Source organism: Crinia signifera, chromosome 7, assembly GCF_055691185.1.
Source record: "Crinia signifera chromosome 7, ASM5569118v1, whole genome shotgun sequence".
Lineage (NCBI taxonomy): Eukaryota > Metazoa > Chordata > Amphibia > Anura > Myobatrachidae > Crinia > Crinia signifera.
The window spans coordinates 132577113-132604992 of record NC_139223.1 but is presented as its reverse complement, the minus strand read 5'-3'; the positions used below and the strand labels follow the sequence as shown (position 1 = coordinate 132604992).

The following is a 27880-nucleotide window of genomic DNA, read 5'->3' as shown; positions in this document are numbered from 1 at the left end:
TCGCCGGGCAGTTCGTTGAGGAGAGGGAGGGATGGGGGCATAAATGGCGCTGGAGCCAGGGAATGCCCAGTGTTCAGACTGACTTTTATTTCCGAAGGGGAGAGAAATCTGATGATCGGCAGGTGTTCGGGCTCACTACGCACTTCAGGTATGCCAACCCGAGTTTTTTTTTTATTGCCCATCTCCACATGCATGTTACTTACTTGTACTGTCCATGTCCTGTGATGGTTTCCAACAGAGTTTGCCGAGGGGATTTATTCACAAAGTGACAGTCAGGGGCCGCTTAGGGGACATAATGGGGGAGCGGTGGCAAAAATGTAGGCATGTTATGACCATGTTTGGGACATGTCTGAACCTGCGACTACGATCGCGTATGCAGTTGCAATGTCTCTGGCGGGTATGGGTCATAGGGTGCACAAGAAGAAGGTCTACATGCATGAGGTGGACCACTGAAGGTCAACATTCAAAGGGCTAGGTCGACAGTCAAAAGGTTTTTTTTGCGTTTTTTTGAGCCGACATGTACCGACAGGCGAGAGCATTAGTGTAAGACTCTGAATCAGGACCAATATAGTTACATTTAATTTAGCTTTTGAAGATATGTGTGTTTGTTTTCTGAGACATTAGCAGTAGAATACAGTAGCAGCATTGGAAGTCACAGTATCTGAGCTGTTGATTGTGCTTAGTTAGCATAGATGTCAATAGAGACAAGCTCTGGTGTGTTGGACGAGTGCCACTGCCGTCAGCTAACACCGGTCCTGCACAGGAATGCTGCTGGGGCAGACATCCGAGACTTTCTCTTCCAGGCATATTAGCAAGAGACTGAATGCATCTCGCTTACTGTCAGGTGCGCACAATGATGGGCTTGTTGGAAGGAAAGTAGGAAACGGTCACTTTTTGGTTGGTGGCATAACTAATTTTCCAGGGTAGGGCATGAGATGTAATCAGCCTTCTCATTAAGGTGACCCCATTTCTGTCTCTCCTTGTAATGATGTTATAGGAGCCCCTGAGAGATGTACGCTCTGTGTCAGCTGAGGTCTAGGTTAAGTGGGGACAGAGCTCTCACAGGACTCCTGTGTTGTGAGAATACCTGTCAGGGTAAGAACCGGGGGTACATGGTGCCTGCAAAATACTCTCTGGTACTCTCAGTGCTTTTGCTCAATGCAAATTGGCATATTATAGGAGATATATTTCTTATTACATTATATCCCGTTTCAGGGCATGTTCTTATTACATCATATCCTATTTCAGGACATGTCCTTATTACATCATATCCCGTTTCAGGACGTGTCCTTATTACATTCTGTCCCGTTTCAGGACGTGTCCTTATTACATTCTGTCCCGTTTCAGGACGTGTCCTTATTACATTCTATCCTGTTTCAGGGCATGTCATTATTACATCATATCCCGTTTCAGGACATGTCCTTATTACATTCTGTCCCGTTTCAGGACATGTCCTTATTACATTCTGTCCCGTTTCAGGATGTGTCCTTATTACATTCTGTCCTGTTTCAGGGCATGTCCTTATGGATGTGGTATAGCGGGCTGACAAGGGGGATCCCGACGGTCAGTTTCCCAACATCGGAATCCCGACTGCCGGTGCTTCAACATGGGGACGAGCGCAAAGAAGCCCCTTGCGGGTTTGCCATGCTGCGGGCTAGGTGTCTCGCCTCGCTCGCCACAGGTTCTATTCTCCCTCTATGCGAGGGGATGTGTATGAGAACACATGCGCAAACATTTAGGAGCATGCCATTATAACATTATATCCCATTTCAGGACATGTTACTATTACATTCTACCCCATTTCAGGACATTTCACTATTACATTCTGAGTCGCACGCCAGCCCCAATGTGCACATATCTCACGGATTTCAGCATGCTGCAGTTGTGCATGTGCCGGTTCCCTTATACACACAAATAGAGTTCACAAGTGCAAACGGATGTATGCGTCCATTGACGGAGCTCACTCTCAAATGAGTCCCACTCAGAATTAGTCCCACCAGGCACACACACACACACCAGCCTTCACATCTCATGGTGACAGCATAGGGCAGTTTTCAGACTGTCTTACTGATATCATATGCTAATGAGTAGTGCATTTCATTTTGCACAAAATGACCACCTCCTGCATACATCAGGCCCCTCTGTGGAGGACAGCACTTATTAGGCATAGCAGCCCTTCACTTATTTATTTATTTCATGTCATTCCCATTTCTGCAGGATTCTAGAGCGTGTTGCCTGTGACTAATAGGCCACTAAGACCAGAAGCTAATCCACTGACAGGTCACTACAGTCATCAAATTAACATTTTTTGACGTGCAACAAAATTCCTGATAACAATTTTCTAGGCACCTCAATAATATCAGAAACTGCAGTTTATGGTCTGTTCTCTACATATTCATATACTGTATTTGTACCTTTCTGAAAGAACCCCATACAAGCTAACACCATTTTTACATTGCCATAAATGACCTGGGTTATTGCACATGAATGCGCAGCAACCCAGGATATTGTGCAGTGTGAAAGCACCCAACTGAAATGACCCGGGTCGAGGAACCAGGCTTTTCAACCCAGGTAGAGAGCAGAATTGAACATGGTTTCTACCTGGCTCCCGGCACATGGTAAACAGGTAACCTGAGTGAATGGCGATCCGGACCCAATACCAGCAATGAAACAGACCGCTTCGGGAAATAATCTCATCTGCCAGCACTGGCTCAGCACCAGCCTACGGGTATGTCACCCACCCGGCATTATGCCGGGTAGCGACACCTGTGTAAAAGGGTCACAATCTCGGTCGCATGGTTTAGAGCAAGGTTAAAAATCCTGGGTACAACCAGATCTGCAGTGTAAAAGGGGTATAACACTGTAAAATTTCCGCTGCATACCTAGTTTCCTCTTCATTTTGAATGTAGAATGTAAACAGTTAACTTGTGACCCGTCGTCTATTTATCCTAATTATAACTGGGCCTCTGGCTCACATACTTCTGTATCAGACTGTGCCACAAACTGACCCACAGGCTTTTATTGCAGGGAGACCAAACACCAGCTTCGATTTCCTGTCTATTGTCCTTGTTGCTGAGTGTGATCTACCACAAGGGAACAATTGTCACAAGGCACCCAGATTTATGACCTCTAAATGCAAATCCACATATAGCCAGCATGAGTGGACATGTGTCCAGGAACACAGGGGTCTATGACCCCTATGTACTTAGCTTTTGAGAGAGATAAAGTGGCTTTCTCTGGCATGTGAACTTAATCAAATAAATTTGTTTTAATTCAGAAGAGTAATATTGTACATGGTAATTACCAGAAGTCAAGATCATCCTTGTTCTTCTAACCTTTGCTTATGACTCCCTTTATGATTCTGAACAGCCTTGACCAGTCTGTGACCGCAACTTTAAATATGTTCTTGACTTTTAAATCTATTTCCTATATTACCCACAATCCTGCAAGTGTATGTTTGGGCATACTCACTGACAGTTTACATTTTAGTTTAAACACGGATTTGATCAACACATTTATGTGTTGAGTTTTAAAGAATTTCATCACAATTACAACTGCGCCAGTAGCTATCTTACAAATTGACTTTAAAAGTTCATAAGTATAGTGTGTTTAAAGGAAAAGCTATTATAGTTTTAATTAAATATTTTGCTTGTGAAATTATTCATAGCTATAAAAAAAAAAGACACTTGAAAGGCGAGCCAAATTAAATATTTTTGAAGCCTTTTGATAGAACTATTTGATCTTTTTATATTTAATATTATGGGGATTTTGCTTTTGTACAGTCCCAATTAGGCAGAGGAATTGGCAGAGCTAGACTGGGGCTATAATACAAAATTGTTCCTGTTATAAATGTTTATTGCATCCTGTGGAGTTTAATTGGGCAGCTCACTGTCTGCTGGACACTGTTGTGTTGCAGACACGTTAACCCCAAACCAAGTCCTTATTTTAGCATTGGAAGTGCCTAAATTCTACTTTTATTACCTCTAGTGGATATGGAAGCTGATGTGGATGTGGAAGCTGAATTATTACATTCATGAGACTGTAATGCCCCTTTCAGACGCACTTTAAAAACGGTATATTGCCGTTTTTTTACCGTTTTAAAACGGTAATGTGTGCGGTCTGAAAGGTGCAGGACCACTTAACCGGTTAGAAAAAACTGTTTTTTTCTAACCGGTTAAAATGCAGGGTCCTACCCGTTTCAGAACCGGTATTTTAGGCTCAAAATCGGTTCTGAAACGGTATTTAGGACCCAGCCAATGAGCTGGGTCCTAAATTCAGCACAGTGAATACTTAATGAGCGCTCATTAAGTATTCACAGCACTGGAGCCCCCCCCCGCGTGCGCGTCGACACCCCCCGCGCGCATGTCGACGCCCCCCCCGCGTGTCGGCGCCCCCCGTGTCGACTTACCCCGTGCCGGTATCTCCGTTGTGGTTCCCGGCACTGCAGCTCAGTATGCTCGGAAAGCACTTATGAAAAAAGTGTCTTTCAGAAAATGGCTGCCCCCATACGAAAGACAGTTTTTTTAAACAGGGTTTCCTATGGGGCAGCCATTTTCTGGAAGACACTTTTTTCATAAGTGCTTTCCGAGCATATTGAGCTGCAGTGCCGGGATCCACAACGGAGGTACCGGCACGGGGTAAGTCGACACGGGGGGGGGGGGGCGCCGACACGCGGGGGGGGCGTCGACACGCGCGGGGGCGACGACATGCGCGGGGGGGCGTCGACACGCGCGAGGGGGGGAGGAGGGGGGAGCTGCACGGAGGGGAGCGCTGAAGGCTGCACTGGCTTTGACCCTGTATTTGGAAAGTTTCCAAAAACGGGTCTGCCAGTGTAAAAAAATCGGCACTTAAACGGTAATATACCGTTTAAGTGCTGCGGTGTGAAAGGGGTTTTATCTGGCAGACCCGTTTTTGGAAACGTTTCCAAATACAGGGTCAAAGCCAGAGATGCGGTCTGAAAACAGCATTACCAATCCATTCATTAGGGCAGTTTAAAAAAAAAAAAATTTGGAATCACAGCACCCTAGAGTATAATACTATATTTCATGGCACCCCTAGGCTATAGGTTTCTTATTAAAAATTTAGAAAAAAAATGACGTTAAGTAGCTTGAATTTATTATTGTTTCCTTAAGGCCCATACACACGGGGCGACTTTGAGCTAAAAGCCACTCAGTTTCCTTGTTTAAGCTGCTTTCAGCTCAAAAGCCGCCCAGTGTGTACTGGGCAGCGATATGCGGGGAGCGCTGATGCGCGCTCCTGCGTCATCGCCAGAGGCCACCACTCATCTGCTTGTATTACCAGTAGATTAGCAACGGGGACAACGACTTTCCTGCTATTGAAAGTCATCCACCTCCGGGAAAATCGCTCAGAAGGGCGAAAATCGCTTGCATGTGTACAATGCTCCACAATGCAATACATTCCAGAACTAAAGGTGCCCATACACGTACTGATTACCCGGTACTTTTTTGCTGAAATAGCATTGTTGTGCATGCGATGCGATGCTATTTTAGCACAAAAAGTACCGGGTAATTGGTACGTGTATGGGCACCTTTAGAGTTGGACTCATTGCCTAATAACAGCCTGCCCTATAGCCTTCTTTTTACATGTTGCATCCCTCCCAGTATCACCTACATCTTACACTTGTGCCATACGGTGCCATATGATGTGCAGAACACTCCAGGGACACAAATACAGAACTTCCTACTCTGCAAAGGACAGATGTTATTGGGAGAGATGTTTTTTGCTTAACAACCTGGTGGCAGTAATGGCCTAGGCGCATCACCTTATGGGGGCGGCAGGGCATCTTCACCCACGTGGGGGAGGCAAGTTGTGGTAGGGGAATAATTTTTAGTTCAAAATGCATTGCATGCAATTCACATTGCACAGTGTTTCTTTTGGCTTGCGATGGGCGCTCCTGCAAGTCGCATATCGTAAGTCAAAAAAGTATATGCATGCATCTAGTTCAAATCGCATGCTGTTTTAGTGTATCGCATGCAATTTAAACTAGATGCAATGAGATCTAGAACAAAACACATCAAACACCCATTTCACTGTGTGTGGGCGCCTTTCGTGATGACGTTAGTTCTTATAGTGTGCACACACGGTACTATTTGCCTTCCAATGATATAGTCGATATGTTGACGATATAGTCAACATCCGATCGGAATCTTATGCAGATCGCAAGGGTTTTAACCCTTGCGATCCCGATCCGATCCGATCCCGATGCGCGTTTACGTATCGCAAGGCAGAAAGTCTTGTCTGCCTTGACTATATAGTGCAGATCTGCACTATATAGTCAGACTTGTATGCAAATCGGATGTGCCTTGCGATCTGATTCCGATCCGATCTGATCGGATCGTGGATAGTATCTTAAGGCACATCTGACCGTGTGTACACACCATTAGTTAACTGGTGGTTAGTTCTCTCATAAATATTCATTCAAAGATGTTTTTTTTTTTTATTAGCTGCCAGTATAAAAAACTGAAATACATTTTTGCTATTGTGCCAGTCATTTGTTACTTTAATGATTCTTTATATTGCATTTTATATGAGTTAAAGTTTAATAACACAAATTAAAAAAGGTTTACTGCATGTTTATTTCATTTGTACCTGTTTTTCTTATAATGGGCGAGATGTACTAAAGGTAAAATGCGGTAAAACCCCCGGTTTACCGCATTTTCCTATGTACTATTACCCGACCGCACCGTCACCGCAGTGTAGGGTATCCCCACCTTTGGGTGGCGATACCCTATAGAAGCCTATGGGCTTCGTTTCGCCGCCCGACGCCTCCGCCGAAAAACCCACCGACCCCCCTCTCCCCCTCCCTCTCTTACCTTGTCCAGGTCCTCCTGGACCCGGAAGGTAACACCTTCCTCCCCCTAGTGACGCAGCCGGACGTCCTTCCAGCTGCATGGGGGGGAGGAAGAGGCGCCGGGGACAGCTTGCATAGCTGTCCCCGGCGTGAGGGATGCAGAAGGGGGCAGAGAGGTGACGGAGACCCCCCGCACACCACATTCCAGGTATCGCGGGGGGCCTCCGTCACCGCATCGCGATGCCAGCCGCATATGTTAGTACATATGCGGCGGCATCGCGGCGGGGGGGCCGCGATGGGCGGCGATGTATTTTAATACATCCCGCCCAATATGTCATAAAAAACAGGTTTATCTTTGTTACAGCAAAACTACTTTAACATTAAACTATATACTTTGGAAGGTCCCATGTTCATATTATATACAGAATATGGTTACTGCGCTTTATTTAATTGACATGTAAAATATAACAATTAACTATTGCATACAGAGAGTGACATAAGTCAGTTAAGGTTTATTCATTGACTTTACAATAACAGAGAGCTTATTCATAATGTATGATGACAAGTGATCACTCCCTTCTGTTATTTCATCCATGAACTGGAAATTTCATGTGTTGTGCATCCAACCTCTGAATGCATTTATGGAGAGACTCCTTTTCCTACAACGAATAGCATTTATCATTAACGTGTTGGGCCTGGTTGCCTTCCGTTAAACATCAGTAACTAAGTTTATAATGTGTACAGGGCATGCTGACATAGGGATTTATAAATGATTGGAAAACTCCATAGAGACATGTAGCCACAGCACCAACTAGAATTATAGAAGTATAGTATGCAATTGTACATCTTTAGACAATTCTGGCCAAATATAATAGGGTGCGATTTATGATGTGCAAATTTTGGAACCTGAAACAAAGTTTATGTACTATCTCCGACACTGAATTTAATTGCTAAGCAATCATTTTCTTGATCATATTTAGTGCTAGTTCCAGATATCCTTAATAGTGCCAGTTACAGATGTCCCCAGTAGTGCCAGTTACATATGTCCCCAGTAGTGCCAGTTACATATGTCCCCAGTAGTGCCACTTACATATGTCCCCAGTAGTGTCAGTTACACATATCACCAGTAGTGCCAGTTTCAGATGTCCCCAGTAGTGCCAGTTACACATGTCCCCAGTAGTGCCAGCTACATATTATGTCCCCTGTAGTGCCAGTTACAGATTATGTTCCCAGTAGTGGCCGTTACAGATGTCCCTAGTAGTGACAGGTACATATAATGTCCCCAGTAGTGCCAGTTGCAGATGTACACATAATGCCAGTTACAGATGTCCCCAAAAGTGCCAGTTACATTTCATGTCCCCAATAGTGCCAGTTGCAGATGTCCCAATAGTGCTAGTGCCAGTTACAGATGTCCCCAGTAGTGCCAGTTACATTTCATGTCTTCAATAATGCCAGTTTCAGATGTCCCCAGTAGTGCCAGCTACATATGTCCCCAGTAGTGAGTTACATATTATGTCCCCAGTAGTGCCAGTTACATATCATGTCCCCATTAGTGCCACTTACATATGTCCCCAGTAGTGCCAGTTACATATTATGTCCCCAGTAGTGCCAGTTACATATAATGTCCCCAGTAGTGACAGTTGCAGATGTCCCCATAGTGCCAGTTACAGATGTCCCCAGTAGTGCCAGTTACATTTCATGTCCCCAATAGTGCCAGTTGCAGATGTCCCCAGTAGTACTTTTATTAAAAAAAAAAAAAGTACATTCCAGAAACTATGGTTTTTAGAATAACTTGTATAACAGATATTTGTATAAGGGATACTTATACCTGTATTTGTTTTAAAGTTCTTAATATTTGTTTTTACAAACGCGCTTTAGATTATTAGAAGTATTTTCGGTACTTATGTATTATCTGGGCTCCCATGTTAAATGCACCCCATTTTTTGATACCCCTACTATCCAACTACGCATGGAGTTGATTTTATATAGTGTGACGAGCGCAGCGAGCCACCGTGCCCGAAGCGTGGCGAGGGGATGCGGTCTCATAAGAAAAACGGGAGCCCAGATATTATATAAGTACCGTATTTTCCTTTTATAGAGTGACAATAGATTAAGTGCCTTTTTCAAGCACTTAAGTAGAAATCACATTAAAAAAAAGTTAAACTAAAAAATCACTATTTCAAGTGATAAGAATCTTTGTGATTACAATTTTTCCTTAATTTGTTCCCACAGAAGTCTAGTAATGAAATATCAGATTTTTCACAGGTATGTGATTACCAGGGCAGTCACAGGCATGTAGCACATAAAGAGTAGAATGTTATCACTGTGTCATCCCACTGATCCCCTACATCCCCTAATTTGCCATTACATTATATAAGAGCTTTGAATCTGTGGCAGCCATTTTTAGCATTCTTTGAGAGAGGTATTGAGAATGATATAATAAGTTAAAAAATGATAGCAAAGAAAATAACCAATGCATGCTTTAAAGGTACTTAACTTGCTATTTAAAGAAGATAAAAAAAACATTTTCAGTGGGATTGCTTCTTTATGTTATTGCCCCAGTTTACCATTCACAGTCTGCCCCACAGATGCACATTCACAGGAGATGAAGTGTGCATGCGAAGAAACCATTGTAAACATAAGGAGAATAAACTCCCAAGGCAGAAACATAACTAGTGTGTCACTTCGCTTCAGGTACAGAAATCAGCTTTTAAGGGAATAACTCTCTGTAAATGTTATCACCAGTGGCGGATTTTACCTATGAGCTGCAGGGCTTCAGCCCCCCCCAGGTAAAATCCGCCACTGTCTCCGCCTTCAGTCTGTGAGACTGCTCTGGCTTCAATGTGACTGGCAGTGACTTCCTATTGGAAGTCAGACCTGCTAGTCACTCAAGGCAGTCCTATTGGGCGGTGTTCCCTCCCTCCGGTATGCCTCTCTCTGCGCAAATGCGGGGCAGCCCCCAAAACGGGTTCTGCGCATGCGCAGTACCGCGGACGATACTGCACATGCACCGGACCCGGGAACCTGATTAAGCCTCCGGGGGCTGCTGCAAAGGCCAGCGCATGTGCAATATGTATGAAGTTACTGTGCATGCGCTGGCCCTGTGCAGGGTACTGGTGGCCGGGACCAGCAGGTGTGGGGAGCTGGGGGGGGGGGGGGGGGGGGGCGCATTGCGGCTCCCCCCCTATTCCTAAAGGGGAAGAGCCGCCACTGTTTATCACATATGCCTAGGGTAAATTGCGCAGAAAAACAAAATGAATGAAGGGAAAAGATTATTCTGTATAATCTGATGTGTTGCAAACCAGTAATCTATTAATCCTATGTAGTATTAACGCATTTTACTTGTGCTTAGGACGCTGTCTGTTCCAGGTCACGCCTAGTGCTCTGCCTCCAGTGTAAACCATCATATTAAGTGATGGCCCCAACTGGATTTACAAACATTATAATTAATTCTTTAAAAGCCTTAAATGATCTCAAGGTTAGTACAGTCATTGAACCAAAAGTCAGCTGTTGACACGAATACCTCATAACATTATGACATGTGCGTGGCATTATTACAAATATTAAATGCACAATATACTTATAAATACACTTTTCCTTTTATAATATGTTATTAAGACATCTTGTTACACCCATCTTTGGGAGTTGTCTCATTCCATAGTGCTCTGTGTTAGAGCTGTACTAGACTGCCAGAGAAGTGGGGGTGGACATATTGCCTCATACTGGGACATGATGAACATATAGAAGTATACTGACGTCCATACCTCCGGATGTGTGCTACTCTGGCTGTGCTGAGAAATCTGGGTTCAGTTATCCCTAGATTTCATTCATCAACATTGCTGTGTGTGGTATAGCCATTGATAATGTGATGTCCAGGCAACTATTAGTGTCAGTATTACAAGATGATATCAGTGGCGTAGCTACGTTTTGGGCGCCCCCCGCCGTTAGGGGGGGGGCGCCGCCCTGCCAAGCACCCCGCCGCTGCCCTGCCAAGCACCACGCCGCCGCCCTGCCAAGCACCCCGCTGCCCATGCAAACCCCCCCAATCCCCCGCAGCCTTACCTATCTCGCTGGTCCCGGCGGCTCCGTTCTTCTGCTGAGGACCACCACAAAATAGCCGCCCCCATTCAGCAGACAGTTTCAGAGAACTGTGCTATATGGGGGCGGCCATTTTGTGGTGGTCCTCAGCAGAAGAACGGAGCCGCCGGGACCAGCGAGAAAGATAAGTCTGCGGGGGATTGGGGGGGGGGGTGTAACTATAGCACCGCAGCCCCCGGCGCCCCCACATCCACAGCGCCCCCCTCGCGGTGGCGGGGGCTGCGGTGCTATAGTTACGCCGCTGGATGATATAGTGACAGTCTGTGGAAATTTTTTCCCCTAGACTAGAGATGGGTATACCTTGACAGGAGCCTATAACCAGGCAAAGAAACTCAGCACAGCAGCAGCAGTAGAGACTGTGCGCTGCCAAGATGGCGCAGCAACTAGTCAACTCTACTGAAGAAGAGGGTGGACTGGGAGGTGGGGCCTGGGGCACACAGGCAAGCATGTTATACACAAGGACCTGACACTCGGCACTGCGTCAGGTCCTTGTACACTACAGTACTGTAATACACACAGCCAGGCATGCATATAGAATCTTTATATAATGAAATTCCTGGGGTAATGGACAATCGCACTGCTGAGACACAGCCGGGCATGCATATAGATTCACATACATACCTGGCCATAGGTGCCGATTCTGTGGGTGCTCAAGTGCCCACGGAAATTGATGAGCACCCATGGGCCCTAGTCCCGCTGCTGGGCCGCCATATTAACTTGCTAATTTGCAGCTGCAGCACCCACAACCCAGGACCCGCCACCTGGGAAACAGTATGCCGGGAAGAGTGTATTCTTTCCGCGGAGTACCTGCACTGTTGGGGCATTTATGTACCTGCACTGTAGGGGCATTTATGTATGTGCAACTCTGTTGCCGTAATTTGAATATTGGAGACAACTGTGCTCCGTAATATAAATTGGTATTATTTTGTGGCCAAACCCCTTCCCCATGAAGCACCCACCAGCAAAAACATAAATCGGCACCTATGTACCCAGCTGCGTCTAGGCAACACGACCGTCCATTACCCACAGGAATTTCATTTTACCCCATTTGGGGTAATTTACCCCTGTTCCCTGACCACTGCTCTACACTTTATCACCCTCCTAGGCTAAGTACGTCTGCCAAAATGTGAAAGAAATGATCAATACAGTTTGCCACGAGGCAGCTCACCCCATAAGTAGCTCAGAACTTGCAGCTTTTTGTTTGCTACCTTAGTTGCTACCTTAGCTCTGTTCAGAAAATGTGAGATCGCGACGCAAGTGGGGTGAGTTTAGCTACTGTTGCTGCCTTTTCTGTGCCATTGCAATGGCAACCTATCCTCATCACACCTAATTGAATTAACCAAATAGCTGTCATCAGGGCCCTGTGTACAAATGTATTGGGCTTCACTATGAGATATTTGTGTGTTGTGGCCCCTGCTAGACTTACTAGGCAACAGTTCAACATAGGTAATAATAAATGCAAATAAATATTGTCACGGCAAGTAGAAAAGAACCAAGGGGAGATGTATCAAATTTAAGGCTGAAATGAGGGAATGTAATTGTCCTGCCAGCTGCGCACATATTGGGCACTTGTGGTATTGCAGTCATTGCATGCAGGTGTGAGGGAAAACTTACCATGCTATCAAGACTCCATGTGGCATACTGAAGAGGCATCAGGGTCCGGAATGGAATTACCCCATAGTCTGGGGTCAGCTATTGCAGTTTAGGATCATGTACACACTGGTTCTGAGCTCTGAGAGGTACTTAGGGCTACACCACTATTCTCTACAATGCAGAGTTTCAATTCTCTTATTGACATCACTGTGGCACAAGGCATTTGGTGCCTCATACCTCAGTAATGCATCTGGTTACAGTAATTAAAAGGCTGTATTTGCTTGGGGATACGATCATTAAGTCGACCCTATTAAGGTTGACATGCAGGGCCAGAGCTACCATTAGGCAGCTTTAGGCACCTGCCTAGGGCGGCAGCATTTCAAGGGCGGCACTGATTGAAAAAAAAAATGACACGTGCGCTGCTTACCCGATACCTGTACAAGATCCGCTCCCGCTGAGCGTCAGAGGTAGAAAGGGCTCCTGTTGCTGAGCTGTGCCGAGGAGAGCCGGGGACAGAGAGGGCTCCCGCAGCCACACCAAGCACCGGAGGTGGGGGGAAGAGAGGGCTCCTGAGGCTGGGCTGTGATCAGGTGAGCGGGGAGGTGGGGGAGAGAAGAGAAAGGAGAGAGAAAGTGGGCTCCAGCAGCCACACTGAGCACCAGGGGTGGGGGGGAGAGATAGAGCTCCTCCCGTCCTACGGGATCAAGGTAGGCAAGTATCAGTGTGTGTGTTATGTGTGTATTAAACTTTTATTTTTCAGGGTGTTAGTGTGTTTTATTTAACTATTTTTTGTACTGTAGAACTACAAGTGCCAGCGGGCCCTTTAATGCCCCGCATGCTGGGACTTGTGGTTCTCCAAGTCCCAGCATGCGGGGTAGGCTTACTGGGACTCATAGTTCTACAGTAGAAAACAATAGTTTTTAACCTTTTTTTACACTTTGCATCAGCCCGATGCCCACCGCCCAGGGGCATCGGGGACAGCCCCGGACTTTCAGCATGGGCTGGTAAGTCCTGGAGGGGGGGGGGGATCCCTTCATTGGGGGGGTCCCCACTTCCCCAGGACCCCTGCTCATGCTGACCAGCCAGGGGGATAATGCTTTGGCCGCAGGACCTTATATAATAAGTGTCCCCCTGGCTGTGGCATTACCCTGCTGGCTGGTTGGGTCTGGTGCAGGTTCTTAAAATACAGGGGAACCCCTAGTCATTTTGTACCCTGTATTTCGGGAACCAGCGCCGGACCTTGAGCCTGGTGCTGGTTTCATTAAATCAAGGGGACCCCTATTTGTCGGGGACCCTGATTTTATGTCACCAGCACCGGCTCAATGAGCCCGGGGCTGGTTATGCTCTGGCGGGGGACCCCGCGCTGGTTCTTTTTTATTTTAAATTGCGATTTCCTGCAAACGTGCGATTTTCAGACCTGAAAATTGCACATTTTCAGGACTAAAGAAATCGCACCAAATCGCACCTATTCGCACTATTTGGCCCGTTTTTCGCATCTCATTAAATATGCGAAAAACGGGCCAATCTTGCGATTTTCAAAAGTGCGATGTGGTGCGATATAAAAACATGCGCATTTATCTCACTCCATAGAAAGTCACCCACAGTGTCTATTGTTAGTGTTTCAAGTGCTTTTGCTATGACAACCATTTATATTGCACTTAAGTGGAATTAACACATTCATTTTAAGACACAAGAGCTATAATGCAAGTTGTACAACAGAGTGCAGAGAACAGATGAGCTGTGGAGTGATAATATGTTTCCTCTTTTCGGATGTATTTGCACAGCTGAGATTTCTGGCTGATATGTTTGACTGTGGTGGTAAAGAGAACAAGGTGTGGTGGTTTGTGCAGCTGAGGTGGATATTGGGGGCAGCCAGCAATGTGTGTGCAAATGAATTGGAGGCTCCACCTGCAGCTCTAGGACTTGAAGAATACGTGCAGAACAACACATGTTTTGTAAATAGAAGGGTTGTAAAACACTTGCATATATAATGATGGGTAAACATTAGCACAACGGAATTGGCTGTGCTATATGGGAACCTGTTAATAATAATAATTCTATGTTTTATGCCTATCTGTAATGCAATGTATGTATGAATAAGCTACGTATTTGAACTGTTTTTGGTATTGCAGGATCACAAAATCTAGAGAAACAGTGGCCAACTGTAGCACAAGGAGGCAACCTGTGGAACTCCAGCTAATATGTCACACGGCGCTACACAGCAGCTGAAGCTCCATAGGATGTCCTTGTTCCATACTCCATTACCCATACTTGCCTACCTGACCCTCTCCTTCAGGGAGAAAATGCTCTGTTCCTGGACTTCCCTGATAATGTATGATTGCCATCACCTGTGGTGAAACACCTTTCTTATTAATTACCTAGCTCCCCACATGTGATGGCTATACTATATTACCAGGGAAGTCCAGGAACAGAGCATTTTCTCCCTGAAGGAGAGGGTCAGGTAAGTAACCCTGCCATTCATAGGCGCCGATTTATATTTTTACTGGTGGGTGCTCAAGCCAAAAATATAGGGGAGTGGCTTAATGGGGAAGGGGCGTGACCACAAAATAATACCAATTTATATGACGCAGCACAGTTGGCTCTTTGCTCAGATATTTAGATCTTTGCTAACGTGAATGAATAGGATGATGGATCTCATTTTGTGACCAGAGTAAAAATCCAATGTCCTTTCAAAGGTTGTGATGATACGCCAGTATAAGCAGGCAATTATAAATTAATAAGTGCATTTCTGCTTTGGACAGGACTAATAAAGCCAGATTCCATAGGACAATAATATGTTTAGCGACAGTTATCTGCGCATCATTTCTCATCCGGAGGCTCATGATGAGAAATGATGCACTGATAACTGTTGCTAAAGATATTTTTGGACCTGCGCAGATATTAAAAGCTGACAATCCTGACAGGACTTACTGTCAGTCAATCATATGCCGGGCGGTCCCGCTCCTGCCAGCCTACTCCGCTTGTTGGGGTAAGCTGCCTTATCACACTCTGCTGCAGCAGCTGCCCCAGGCCCAGGCTGTGACGGATGCCGACGGACGGCGGTGGAGGGAAAGGGGGAGGTTGGTGCCGGCGCCCGGTGTGCATGAGGACGTGTAATAGTGCACACTGCACGGGATGGGTGTGCACTGCAGGGCGGAGGTGTGCTTACTGTATAGCGGCGGCCGGAGGGTATGATGAGATTGAGCAGAAATACGGTGGCCCAGCAGCGGCCTGCGGGGTCCGTGGGTGCTCATGAATTTCCGTGGGTGCTCCAGCCCTTGAGCACCCACAGAATCGGCGCCTATGCTGCCATTACCAGACCCCTGCTGTGTCTCTTATAGTGCACACATGGGCTTTATTGTCCAAGAAGTGTTTACCCAGGTTGGTGCCAAGACACTGTAAGGTGTGTCCAGGACCAGCACACAAATGAATTGCCTTTTGGCAGAACGGAATGTTTCACGTGAATGACTTCACTTCAAATCCACGATAACATTGAATTTATATTTGACTTTTTTTTGCTTGTATGAGCAGCTATGTAGGAAGCACCATAAAGAACAGATTCTGGAGTCCCACTATTTGTTTTGGGAAGAAGTCAACTTTGAAAAGAGGGATCTGATTGGATCTCTCTGCCCCCTCTGGTCCTGTGTCTCATATGGCAGTACACATGCGGGAACTCAGTTTATTTAAATGCACACTATGGGCTATTTCACATGCTCCGGCTCCTGCCGGGTGGTGAAATCCCGCACGGCCAGGAAGCCTTGCCGCACACAGTAGTTTACAATGGAGGGGATGGCCACAGCCCGGCAGCCGTCCCTTACAGTGGTGGGATCCGGCTGCAACCCGGCGGCCGGGCCGTGACCGTCACATGTGAATGGACACATTTGTGTCCATTATTAACTACTATGCGTGACACGGCTTCCTGACCCTGCGGGATTTCGCCGCCCGGCAGGAGCTGGAGCATGTGAAATAGCCCTGACACAACCAGTTGTGAGTCAGCAGATACTAATTACTAATGGAATCAGCATTGGTAGGTATTTTTGGAATGACTGATTTTCAAAGCAGCCATCCCCTGACCAAATCAGTATTTTAGTATCCACCAATGCGACACAACAAAATGCAAAGGGAGCCTTGCATACAGAGTCATACCATGGAATGTGTTCATTTGACTAAATCTATAAGTGGGAACATTGTTGGTGTCACCTCTACCCCATACTTGGAATATCAAAACAGTTTGTATTAGGATGAGGCAACAATTCTCCAGCAGTCTTATACAGTTGTCGTTTTGTGGAGGGTAAAAACCTGCAAAACTACAACTGGTTTCTCTAACATGTTTGATGGCCGTCCGGCACAGGGCAAGGCCACCCAGCATGCCGGGCCCTCTACCTCGATGTGATTCCAAAATGTTGCAACCCACCCATTGCTATTATCTTGCAACAAAGCGACTATCGGCTGACTATGCATGTACTGCGATTATCGGCTGACTATGCATGTACTGCGACTATCGGCTGACTATGCATGTACTGCGACTATCGGCTGACTATGCATGTACTGCGACTATCGGCTGACTATGCATGTCCTGCGACTATCGGCTGACTATGCATGTCCTGCGACTATCGGCTGACTATGCATGTACTGCGACTATCGGCTGACTATGCATGTACTGCGACTATCGGCTGACTATGCATGTACTGCGACTATCGGCTGACTATGCATGTACTGCGACTATCGGCTGACTATGCATGTCCTGCGACTATCGGCTGACTATGCTTGTGCTGCGACTATCGGCTGACTATGCATGTCCTGCGACTATCGGCTGACTATGCATGTACTGCGACTATCGGCTGACTATGCATGTACTGCGATAGCATGCATCCTGCTCCCCCTCTACCCTCCCCCCTCTGCCACCATTTGACACCACAGCCATCGGCAAGTGCGCGCGTGTGTGTGTGTGCACTTGCCGATGCCGGCACCTGGCCTGGTCCCCGTTGCAGCCTCTTATGCTAGGTAGACACATTGTGTAGTGTGTACCTAGCATTAGGCCCTATGAGACTTGTCTCTTTTGGTGTTTTTTCAGTTTATTTAAAGTTCATCCTTTGCTGGTTAATGATTCAGAAATAGGACACAGGAAAACCTGTGTATTCTGTCCCATTACCCCTCAGTTATGAAGACCTGCTTTATTCAATGATAATGCTTACCCACTGCTTGATGAATATACATCATGTGCTCTTAAACATTCTTTCTCTCCCTCATGCTCTTATTCATCCGCTGTTTCTTCCACCTCTACCCCACCCCTCTCTCCCTATCACCTGTCCCTTATACTCCCTCTCCTAATATTGTCCTTTGTATGTGTCACACTGTGACCGGTGGCCAATGAATTCCTGGGAAAAGCTTGCTGAATTAGCTGGCACGGTACCAGGGTAAGCTTTGCTCACCAAAATACTCCCACTGACCAAACAGGAACACCCATAATATTTGTTTGAGATCTGCCATCTGGATTCAGCCAAAGAGAAAAAAGGAACAATACATCGGTAGTTTACCCGAAACAATGGTAGGCTATGCTCGGCCGGGCACTCGGAGACGGAGGAATGTAGAACTATGAGACATTCTGCTGGATACAAGTCATTCTACACTGCAGCATGAAGAGACACTGTTGTACGGATAGCGCTCCAATGATCCTTTTTTGTGAACTATATCAAACCACTGCATTTGTTAATAACATCAATAGCTCATGCCAAAGCCTGAACTGAAGCTGAGGTCGCTGCATTGGGTGGATAAATCTGAATGTAGGTTCTGTGGTGGCAGATGTTTTAAGTAATGTTGGGATGCTGTTTATGTTATACTCATGTATTACAATAGCTCTTCTTCTAATTGATTTTTATATAAAGTTACTAGGAGGCATTATTAGAGCCATTGTCACGTGTACCTGAGGTGATACGGAAGTCTGGGATGCCCGGTCTATTGGTTATGTGGCACTGATGTTTGGGTGTGGATCATTAGATCAACAGGCATAATATTGACAGTCAATTGGACGACCACTATTTTTGTATGTTGTACATAAAATGGTGTCAGCAGCATAACTGTGGGTGCCATAGAATGTAATAGGCATTAAAGTTTGTGGAGTAATATGTAATGGGCATTATGGTGTGTGATATAATATGTAATAGGCATTGGGTGTGTGGCATATGTAGTAAGCATTACATTGTGTGGCATAGAGTGAAATAAACATTATGGTTTGTGCGGCATAATGTGTAATGGCCATTATGGTGTGTGGCATAATGTGTAAAAGGGTTTACTGTAAGAAGGAAAAATGAGTGTGGGAGCTAAAATGGGAAACTGCTTTTCTGAGTGCATAATGCATAGACTATGAATAATGCGAGCTATAGATATACAGGATGTGGTCGGGTGCCTATTATCACTATGTCATCAGTGACTAGAACATGAGAGGTTGGCGTTTTCTCTATTTGAATGGAGAATATTTAAATACAATTCTCACTTCTTCAATGGGTGAGCATGCATAGAACAAAATGTGAGTGACCACATATTGAGCACCATACAGAGTAATTATAACATAATGCTGAGCTGATGACTCCTGATTTACTTGAACTGTGGGGCTGATTCAGAAATATACAGCGACTTAATATTTACATATATTTTTAATGACCTGAGCATGTGTTTAAAGATTTGAGCACTGTGCATGTGCAGAGCCTGCCATATTGGACGTCAGGTGAAGGACAGTCTGCAGGAGTGTGGAGGCTGCAGACTGTTGGATTCTCGCCGCGCTGAAGCCAGTGATTCAGCTAACCTGAGAGTTCCTCAGATGTCTGATAAAGGTGCTGATAAAGCTGGCGGTTGCCCGGTGAAATGCGTTGGTGGTGTTATCTCTCCTTCCAGAACCGTGGTGTTATATTGGACTTTTACCTGCTCATTTGTCCGAGCACAAGGTCCCCACCTTTGGAAATCCCAAATTGGATACAAACTGCGTTGAGGTAGAAGATAGGCTCTATCACTAGCCACTCTCTCAGCCGGCATACAAGCTCTTCAATTGTTACCACTCTTTTCGGACTTTGCCCATAATTGGGACTATCGACATTGCAGGCTACACACATTCCGATTGCAGACATTCCAAAACACGTGAGACCTGGATCAGTAATTTTATACTCTTTCAAATATTAACCTACTAGTGGTTTTATACATATAGGGTCATACCATATTGTGATTGTTTTTTATTCATTTGCATTTCATTATATTTGTCCTTTTTAACGCAATTGATTCACCCATCATTAATTTCAAGCGCTGCTTGTAGTTGTTTCTTTTTCGTTTTCATTCCTTCCATGTCTTCATCATGATCCAAACGGGTGCCGGACGGGTTCCCGACAGTTGGGATCCTGACAGTCATTTACCCGACGTCGGGATCCCGACTGTCAAAACGCCGACAGCCGGGTGCCAAACGGCCACCTGCTATTTTCCCTCGTGGGGGTCCACGACCCCCATAGAGGGAGAATAGAATAGGTGGCTCGCGTATAATGACTGTCTGAATCCCGACTGTCGGAGTCACATACCACACCCGATCCAAACTCTGTGTCCAAGACTTGGTTTAGGTGTGTCACTTGTAGACATTCTTGTAGAACTCCTAAGTGTAAATATTGCTCATAGCAGCCCCAGGCCATTATGACTGGTAATTATTTGGGATTAGGGTATTTAAGTAGAGCTCCCAGTGATAATGTGGATTATTTTCCAGAATTTCAGCAGAGCATCCTTTAGGATATACATTGATTTTGTGGTAGTTTTAGCCATGAATTACAAAACAGCTGTGTCTTTTGTGCATCATATACATCTATACAGATTTTAGTAAAGGTGATGCATTATGGTACATTGTGTGTTAGCGAAGGTGGTGCACTGTGGCGCATTGTGTGTCAGTGAAGGTGGTGCAATGTGCTACATTGTGGTTGATTGTGTGTTAGTAAATAATGTAGCCTATCCATTCTGTAAGAACCAGTGACATCACTAAGTTACGCTATGTCTGTGTTATGTCAGCAGTCCCTAATGAAGTGATAGGCCTCATAGATTTTGATTGTCAAGTACAAACTGTCATCTCTGGATTTGTCTATACATTCTGCTTAGTATTTTTGGCACACTGACATATTTGTTGCAGTGCCGGAGTAACATCTTGTGCATTGGATGTGTCATACATTATGTTCTGTTACTTGCAGGTGTAACATACCAGGAATCACCGTGGACAGGATGTTGATACCGCACCTCCTCCTCTTGTGTGCCATACACTTCTTCATCATACTTAAAAGCAGAACATTTGCCAAGAATGTGAATTTCCACAATGTGGGACCACCCTTAGACCGTACGTATCAGCATGTCTTATCAGGCACTAAGTGGTAAATTTACTAAAGCTTCTAACGACCAATCAGATTTTGTCTATTATTTCTCTATTGCATCCTAAAAAATGATCGAGAGAATGTGATTGCTTGCTATTGGCAACATCGCCTCCTTTAATTTTTAGAAGCTTGTCACAGAAGTGTCACATTGTTCTGTTAATTCTCATCTGCGGTGTATATGCATATTGTGTGGTCTGTGGCAGGGCTTTACAGCTCCATGTCACAATGACCGGTAATGGTAAGAGGTCAAAATATGTCTCTTAATGCATCCATATATCAGGGCCATATTATATCATTAACCAGAGACAAGTTATCTTGCCACAAATCACCTGTTGGTGAGTGTTTTAAATGTACCGTATATAAGTGAGGAAAAATACAGTGGCACTCATGGGATAGGTGCAAAAAATGTTATATTGGTCACGTAGAAATAGAAACACAGAATAATTGGTATTTCTTTGTCACCAAAATAATTGTTTTGCATTAAACCCGTGAGTGCCACTGTATATATATATATATATATATATATATATATATATATATATATATATATATATACACAATCACTGTAGAACTGGCACTCATATATATTGCAGTAGTTACCCTGCCCAGGTGCCTTCCCCGTGTGGGTCCCCCCACTACTGCTCACAAGCTTGATGAAGAGGCGGCACTCAGAGACTGTTCGTTTCGTGAAAAAATGTGCTGTTGTATTGCGAGGTTTCAGGGGCAGTCAACCCCGTTCTCAGATCACTTGCTGTGCTGCCTGAGGATGGTGTGGACTGCCCCTGAAACGTTGCAATAAAACACCACATTTTTTCACAAAGCTAACAGTCTCTGAGTGCCGCCTCTTAATCAAGATTTTATATATATATATATATATATATATATATATATATATATATATATATATATATATATAACAATACTTCCCCTAACACTGCAACCAAAGCTGGCTAGTGTGATAGGAAAAAAATAGGCAGCACTCCACGGACTTGTCAAACAGATTCAAGCTGTATTAAATCATAAGTGGGACAACGTTTCAAAACCCGAAGGTTTTTTCCTCAGGTCCACATAAATCAAAAAAAGCAGGTTGACAAAACATTTTCTTACCTCCCGTGGGAGACTTTTATGGATGGAGGTAAGAAAATGTTTTGTCAACCTGCTTTTTTTGATTTATGTGGACCTGAGGAAAAAACCTTCGGGTTTTGAAACGTTGTCCCACTTATGATTTAATACAGCTTGAATCTGTTTGACAAGTCCGTGGAGTGCTGCCTATTTTTTTCCTATCACACTAGCCAGCTTTGGTTGCAGTGTTAGGGGAAGTATTGTTTTATATTATCTATTTGGAAGGCACCGCGGCATCGGATCATTTCTTCACCATCCAGAGTGCCAATCTCTTGCTTCGTATATATATATATATATATATATATATATATATATATATATATATATATATTATGATCTATATCCATTTTGGCTGAGAGAACAAATTGGATGAGTAATAAAGGTGCCCATACACGCTGTGATTATTGCATGCGTTTTGAACTTTTCTAGTTCAAAACGCATCGCATGGGCTTATAATCGCACCGTGTTTCTGCAGGGATGCGATGTGCGTACCAGCGAGTGTGATATTGTATAGCACAAAAAGTATGGGTGCAGGCAGTACTTTTTGTGCTACATCGCATTGCATCACTTTTGTAGTACAGTGCGATGCGATGCACCTAGGGACCATTAGGTGACTATATACTTTAAAAAAAAAGGCTGAAATCGCATCCCATCGCACAGTTCAAATTACACATCGCATCGCATACAAGTGGTAAAATAGCACAGCACCATTGTAAAGTACAAAACGCGAAGCACACTCCTATCGCAATGTGCATGGGCACCTTAAGCCTCCCTGCTGCATTGTGACAGGTGTCTAAAGGTGCCCATACACGGAACGAAGAGCACTGTGCATCTTGAACTAGATGCGATCTGGTCTAGTTCAAAAAGTACAGGCAGCACATACTTTTTGCGCTTTGCAATGCTCGAGAGCGCACATCGCCTCGCAGCGCAGGATCACTAAAAAACTCAGACTCATACAGATATCACAATGTACAATATCACAATGTATGTCGTTCTTTCTATTTTAACTGTTATATATTTAATTAGAAACTGATTGACAAAATTTCTCAGGAGAAATGGATGTAATTAATATTTTGTTTACTTGCAGCGACACCATTTCCCAACAGCTTCAAGTGTTTTACATGTGACAAAACGAGCGATAATTATAACTGCAACCGCTGGGCCGAAGATAAGTGGTGTCCATCAAGTGAGTGAGATACTAAAACATATCTAGTATATGTACACATTATTTACATATGTGTTGTGTAACAATGTTGTTTAGTAACCGTGTTAAATTGGTTTGCACATGCTGTTCAAAGGGCCTGCGAAATAAGGATGCAAACGTAGGATGCAGCGGTATGCAGTCATTACATCTACAGTGTCTATGTCGACAGTCAAAGGCGACCACTATTGGTGGACAGTCAAAAGGTCGACATGGAAAAGGTTGACATAAGTTAAAAAAAATTAGCCGACATGTGTCGACAGGTGGTATTTCCTACCCTACCCTCCACTACTGCGTGGTTGGAGAACATAATAGTGTGCCGAGCATGACGGGCATAGCGAGCCATTTAGGGGACACAGTATACTTAGACGGTGTTCATACCGACCTATGTTGGCATAGACACCCCCCCCCCAAAAAATGAAAAACTCATGTCGACCTTTTCCATGTTGACATTTTGACTGTTGACCTTTTGACTATGTTGACCTTATGACTGTGGAACTTTTGACGCTGTCAACCTTCTGAATTTAGGCCTTTTGACCTTATTGACCTTTTGACCCTGTTGACCAATAGTGGTCAACCTTATGACTGTAGACCTAGAGATTGTACAGTAGATCTAATATACCATAACCCCGTGAAGCATCAGGAGCACCTATACATCATCATTTCCTGTTCAAAGTTATATAATACAATCACGTGACTTCCCAGTTTACTGTATTCAACATACATGAAACTATTATTGAACTGCAGGTTGAATTACATAATTGCTTGCGGTGTATTCTATGTGAGACATTTTGCTTGCACTGCAAGTTAATTGTCATGGTAACGATATCTAAATAGAATCATTTTAGACAGACAGAGAAAGCTCATGAGATTGTTACATATGTATTATGTACAGGTCTTTCTCTACGCAAAGAACCAGTAAACCAGCCAAAGTGTTCCTGTTATATTGGGGACATCTCCCTGTCCCTGCCCGCTCTGCACCTTTGGGGCTCACAGCAACACTGGTACTACCCTCAGCTGGACAGCCAAGCGTTGCAGTCACACAGCCAAGCGTTGCAGTCACACAGCCAAGCGTTGCAGTCACACAGCCAAGCGTTGCATTCACACAGCCAAGCGTTGCATTGACAGAGCCAAGCGTTGCATTGACAGAGCCAAGCGTTGCATTGACAGAGCCAAGCGTTGCAGTCACAGAGCCAAGCGTTGCAGTCACAGAGTCAAGCGTTGCAGTCACAGAGCCAAGCGTTGCAGTCACAGAGCCAAGCGTTACAATCACAGAGCCAAGCGTTGCAATCACACAGCCAAGCCTTGCAGTCACAGAGCCAAGCCTTGCAGTCACAGAGCCAAGCGTTGCACTCACACAGCCAAGCGTTGCAATCACACAGCCAAGCGTTGCAGTCACACAGCCAAGTCACACAGCCAAGCGATGCATTCACACAGCCAAGCGATGCATTCACAGAGCCAAGCCTTGCAGTCACAGAGCAAAGCCTTGCAGTCACACAGCCAAGCCTTGCAGTCACAGAGCCAAGCGTTGCAGTCACAGAGCCAAGCGTTGCAGTCACAGAGCCAAGCGTTGCAGTCACAGAGCCAAGCGTTGCAGTCACAGAGCCAAGCGTTGCAGTCACAGAGCCAAGCGTTGCAGTCAGAGCCAAGCGTTGCAGTCACAGAGCCAAGCGTTGCAGTCACAGAGCCAAGCGTTACGATCACACAGCCAAGCATTGCAGTCACTGAGCCAAGCGTTGCACTCAGACAGCCAAGCGTTGCAGTCACAGAGCCAGTGTTGCAGTCACACCCTATGCTGAACAGGTTGGAGATCCCAGACTTCTTCTGGATCTTTAAACCCTAAGTGGGCATTGAGGGATCTTGACTAACACATTACTATACTTATGGTGGACTTGTTCTTTGATTAGATTATTCAAAAGGCCTGTGAAATAATGGCTCATATGGTAACTTTAATGATGCACATCATTTTGTACTGATATTGTAATACACTTTTTGGTTATATATATAAGCACTGCTGGTTTCAGCATATACACGCATGCCCAGACCCCCCACCATCAAAAACTGAGCCGAATTCAGACACGTATGAATCGGCCCCAATTTACTATAGGAACACATTGGTACAGTTTGTATTTAAGTGTTTTAAGCAATTCTCTTTTGGTCCTACATTGTTAAAGCGTGTTCTCCCTTATGTTACAGATACACATTACTGTAAAACAGTACATCACTTCACGAGCCACGGCAAAAGTAAATCTGTCTCCAAAAAATGTGCCACGCAAGAGGAATGTCGGAATGTGGGATGCCGCCACCATAGAGACTCCGGCCATACGGTGAGGACATGCTCTAGGATCTGTTAATACTATTTCTATAAAAAAAATATGTTATTGTTAAGTCATTGGGGCCTGATTTCCCTCTGTACGTAACACCATTGGTTTTTGTACAAATGCGATGGTGGTGCAGTGCGGATGTGCAGGACCTGTTCTGTGCTTGTGCAGGATGGGTCTTGTGTTATTGCTTGTAGTCTCCCTTTAGCAATTTGGGTGCAGAGAGAGGGGACCATTCTAGAAAATGGGGGGGGGTTTGTACGCGTGCCGAGCCCAATGCCTGCTTCGCAATATGCAGAAATCCTGTATTTACCAAAGAAGTTCTAACAGCGAGTCTGAGTAAGCTCCTTGGTTGGGTATTCCCCTTGGCGGCCTCACAGGGACTTGATAAGGTGCGAGCTTCACAGCTTACCGAGTCAATCAAAATGACAGCCATAGTTTCATGACGAATGTGGTTTTCTAGATAGAAAATGAAAAAATCTACGGTACTTGTGTAGTTTCACGGCGCTAGCATGGCGCCGTGCGTCTGAGTCCCCTTGCGGGGCTCGCTTCGCTCGCCCACGCTGCGGGCTCGGTGACTCGCTACGCTCGCCACGCTATTTAAATTCAACTCCATGCCAACATGGATAGTGGAGGTATGAACTATCCATGTTGGCATGGAGTTAAGTTACTTTTTTGGACATATTTCGTGGCGAGCGCAGAACCCGGAAGTAGCACGGTGCCATGCTGGCGCCGTGAAACTACACAAGTACCAAATCTACTATAATGGGTTCATTCGAAGGTGGGTGCTTTGATTTACTATGATGTTAAGCAAGCATTTTTATATGTGCATAGGGGATTCGGACTGACCATAGACTGACTCATCATAGACAGTCATATGGATGACCACTAATGGTCGACAGTCAAAAGGTTGACAGGGTTTAAAGGTCGACACACAATAGATCGGCAGGGTCTAACGGTCGACATGATAAAGATCGACATGGTTTAAAGGTCGACATGGTGAAAAGGTCGACATGAAAAAGGTCTACATGCATTTTTTTTTACAAAATTTTCAGCCGACATGTGCCGACAGGCGGTATTTCATGCCCTACCATCCACTAGGGTGTGGAGGGAGACTAAAATAGTGTACCGAGCGCAGCGAGGCACCGAGCCCGAAGCATGGCGAGCGCAGCAGTACACTTAGACAATGTCCATGTCGAGCTATGTCGACAGACACCCTAAAAACATTAAAAAGTCATGTTGATCTTTTTCCATGTCGACCTTTTGGAGGTCAACCTTTTGACCATGTCGACCATTTACCTATCGACCTTTTGACCATGTTGACATTTTTCATGTTGACCTTTTAACCATGTTGACTTTTTACCTGTCGACCTTTTGACCCTGTCGACCTTGTGACTGTCGACCATTAGTGGTCGACCATATGACTGTGTACCATGAGTCAGTCTATGATTTATACCATAACCGTGTACAGTGGGTCAGAAGCAAGATGTCAGCTCACACACACTAGTGTTCTCCCCAGGTGTAGATCAGGTATGACAACGCAGAGATGTGCATTGTCAGTGATAATAGCAAATGTCAAAATTGTATTATCCTATTTCTACACAATGTAATCATATAACAGAGAATATTGTCTTGATGTTTATTTATAAATACAAAAGTCAAATTTTAAGTATAACATGTAATTAATTACAATTACATCAGTGGCATAGCTAGAAATTTTTCTCCCCTCTGCCAAAAAATTTTGGCGCCCCACCCATCCTACCAAGAAGGGGTAAGGTTATTGACTATGGGCGCCACTGGCTGAGCTGACAGGCGACCCAGTGATCTCTGAGCATATGCATGGGGCAGGGACCCGCTCATTAAATATACACTGTGCTGGGTCCCCGCTCATTAGATATGCATGGAGCGGAACCAGCTCAGCGCTCACTGCTGCCTCAGTCGTCCTTCAGTTCAGCCAGCGGCGCCCACCACAGACCCCACTTGCGCCGCTCCCCCAAGCCACCGCAGGGTCTGCCACATATGTAGCTACGCCACTGAATTACATATTAAGTACAAACAGTTGCAGTTTTCCTTTTACAAATCCTGTTATATGTTAATTAACACAAGTAGATGTCTATGATTATAATTAATATAGCCATGACATGAGTGATTGCAGGAGCCATTTAGGAATAGCTAGACATGGCTGCTGATAGTCATCACTTAAACTGCGTACACATTAGACAACTTTTTCAATCATCTGGACTATATCAACAGGTTCTGAAGGACAAATCATGTAAATAGTCCATCGCTCTATCACAATGTGGATCCGTGTTTCCGCTGGTCATTTGTCGCTTCTACTGATCCCATG

The 27880-nt window shown here is 44.9% G+C and overlaps 1 protein-coding gene across 2 annotated transcripts in view; it reads left to right on the top strand.

The window, feature by feature from the left end:
- LYPD6B (LY6/PLAUR domain containing 6B) overlaps positions 1–27880 on the top strand; it is a 65836-nt gene that overhangs the window by 35945 nt on the left and 2011 nt on the right. For both annotated transcript variants that reach the window (XR_014450598.1, XM_083152056.1), the window contains exons 2-4: positions 20713–20855; positions 23099–23197; positions 25409–25539. Coding sequence is in view for 1 of the 2 variants with exons in the window: in XM_083152056.1 (XP_083008182.1) it covers positions 20744–20855; positions 23099–23197; positions 25409–25539 (342 nt within the window). In the remaining variant the exon portion in view is untranslated. The remainder of the gene's footprint in view (positions 1–20712; positions 20856–23098; positions 23198–25408; positions 25540–27880) is intronic.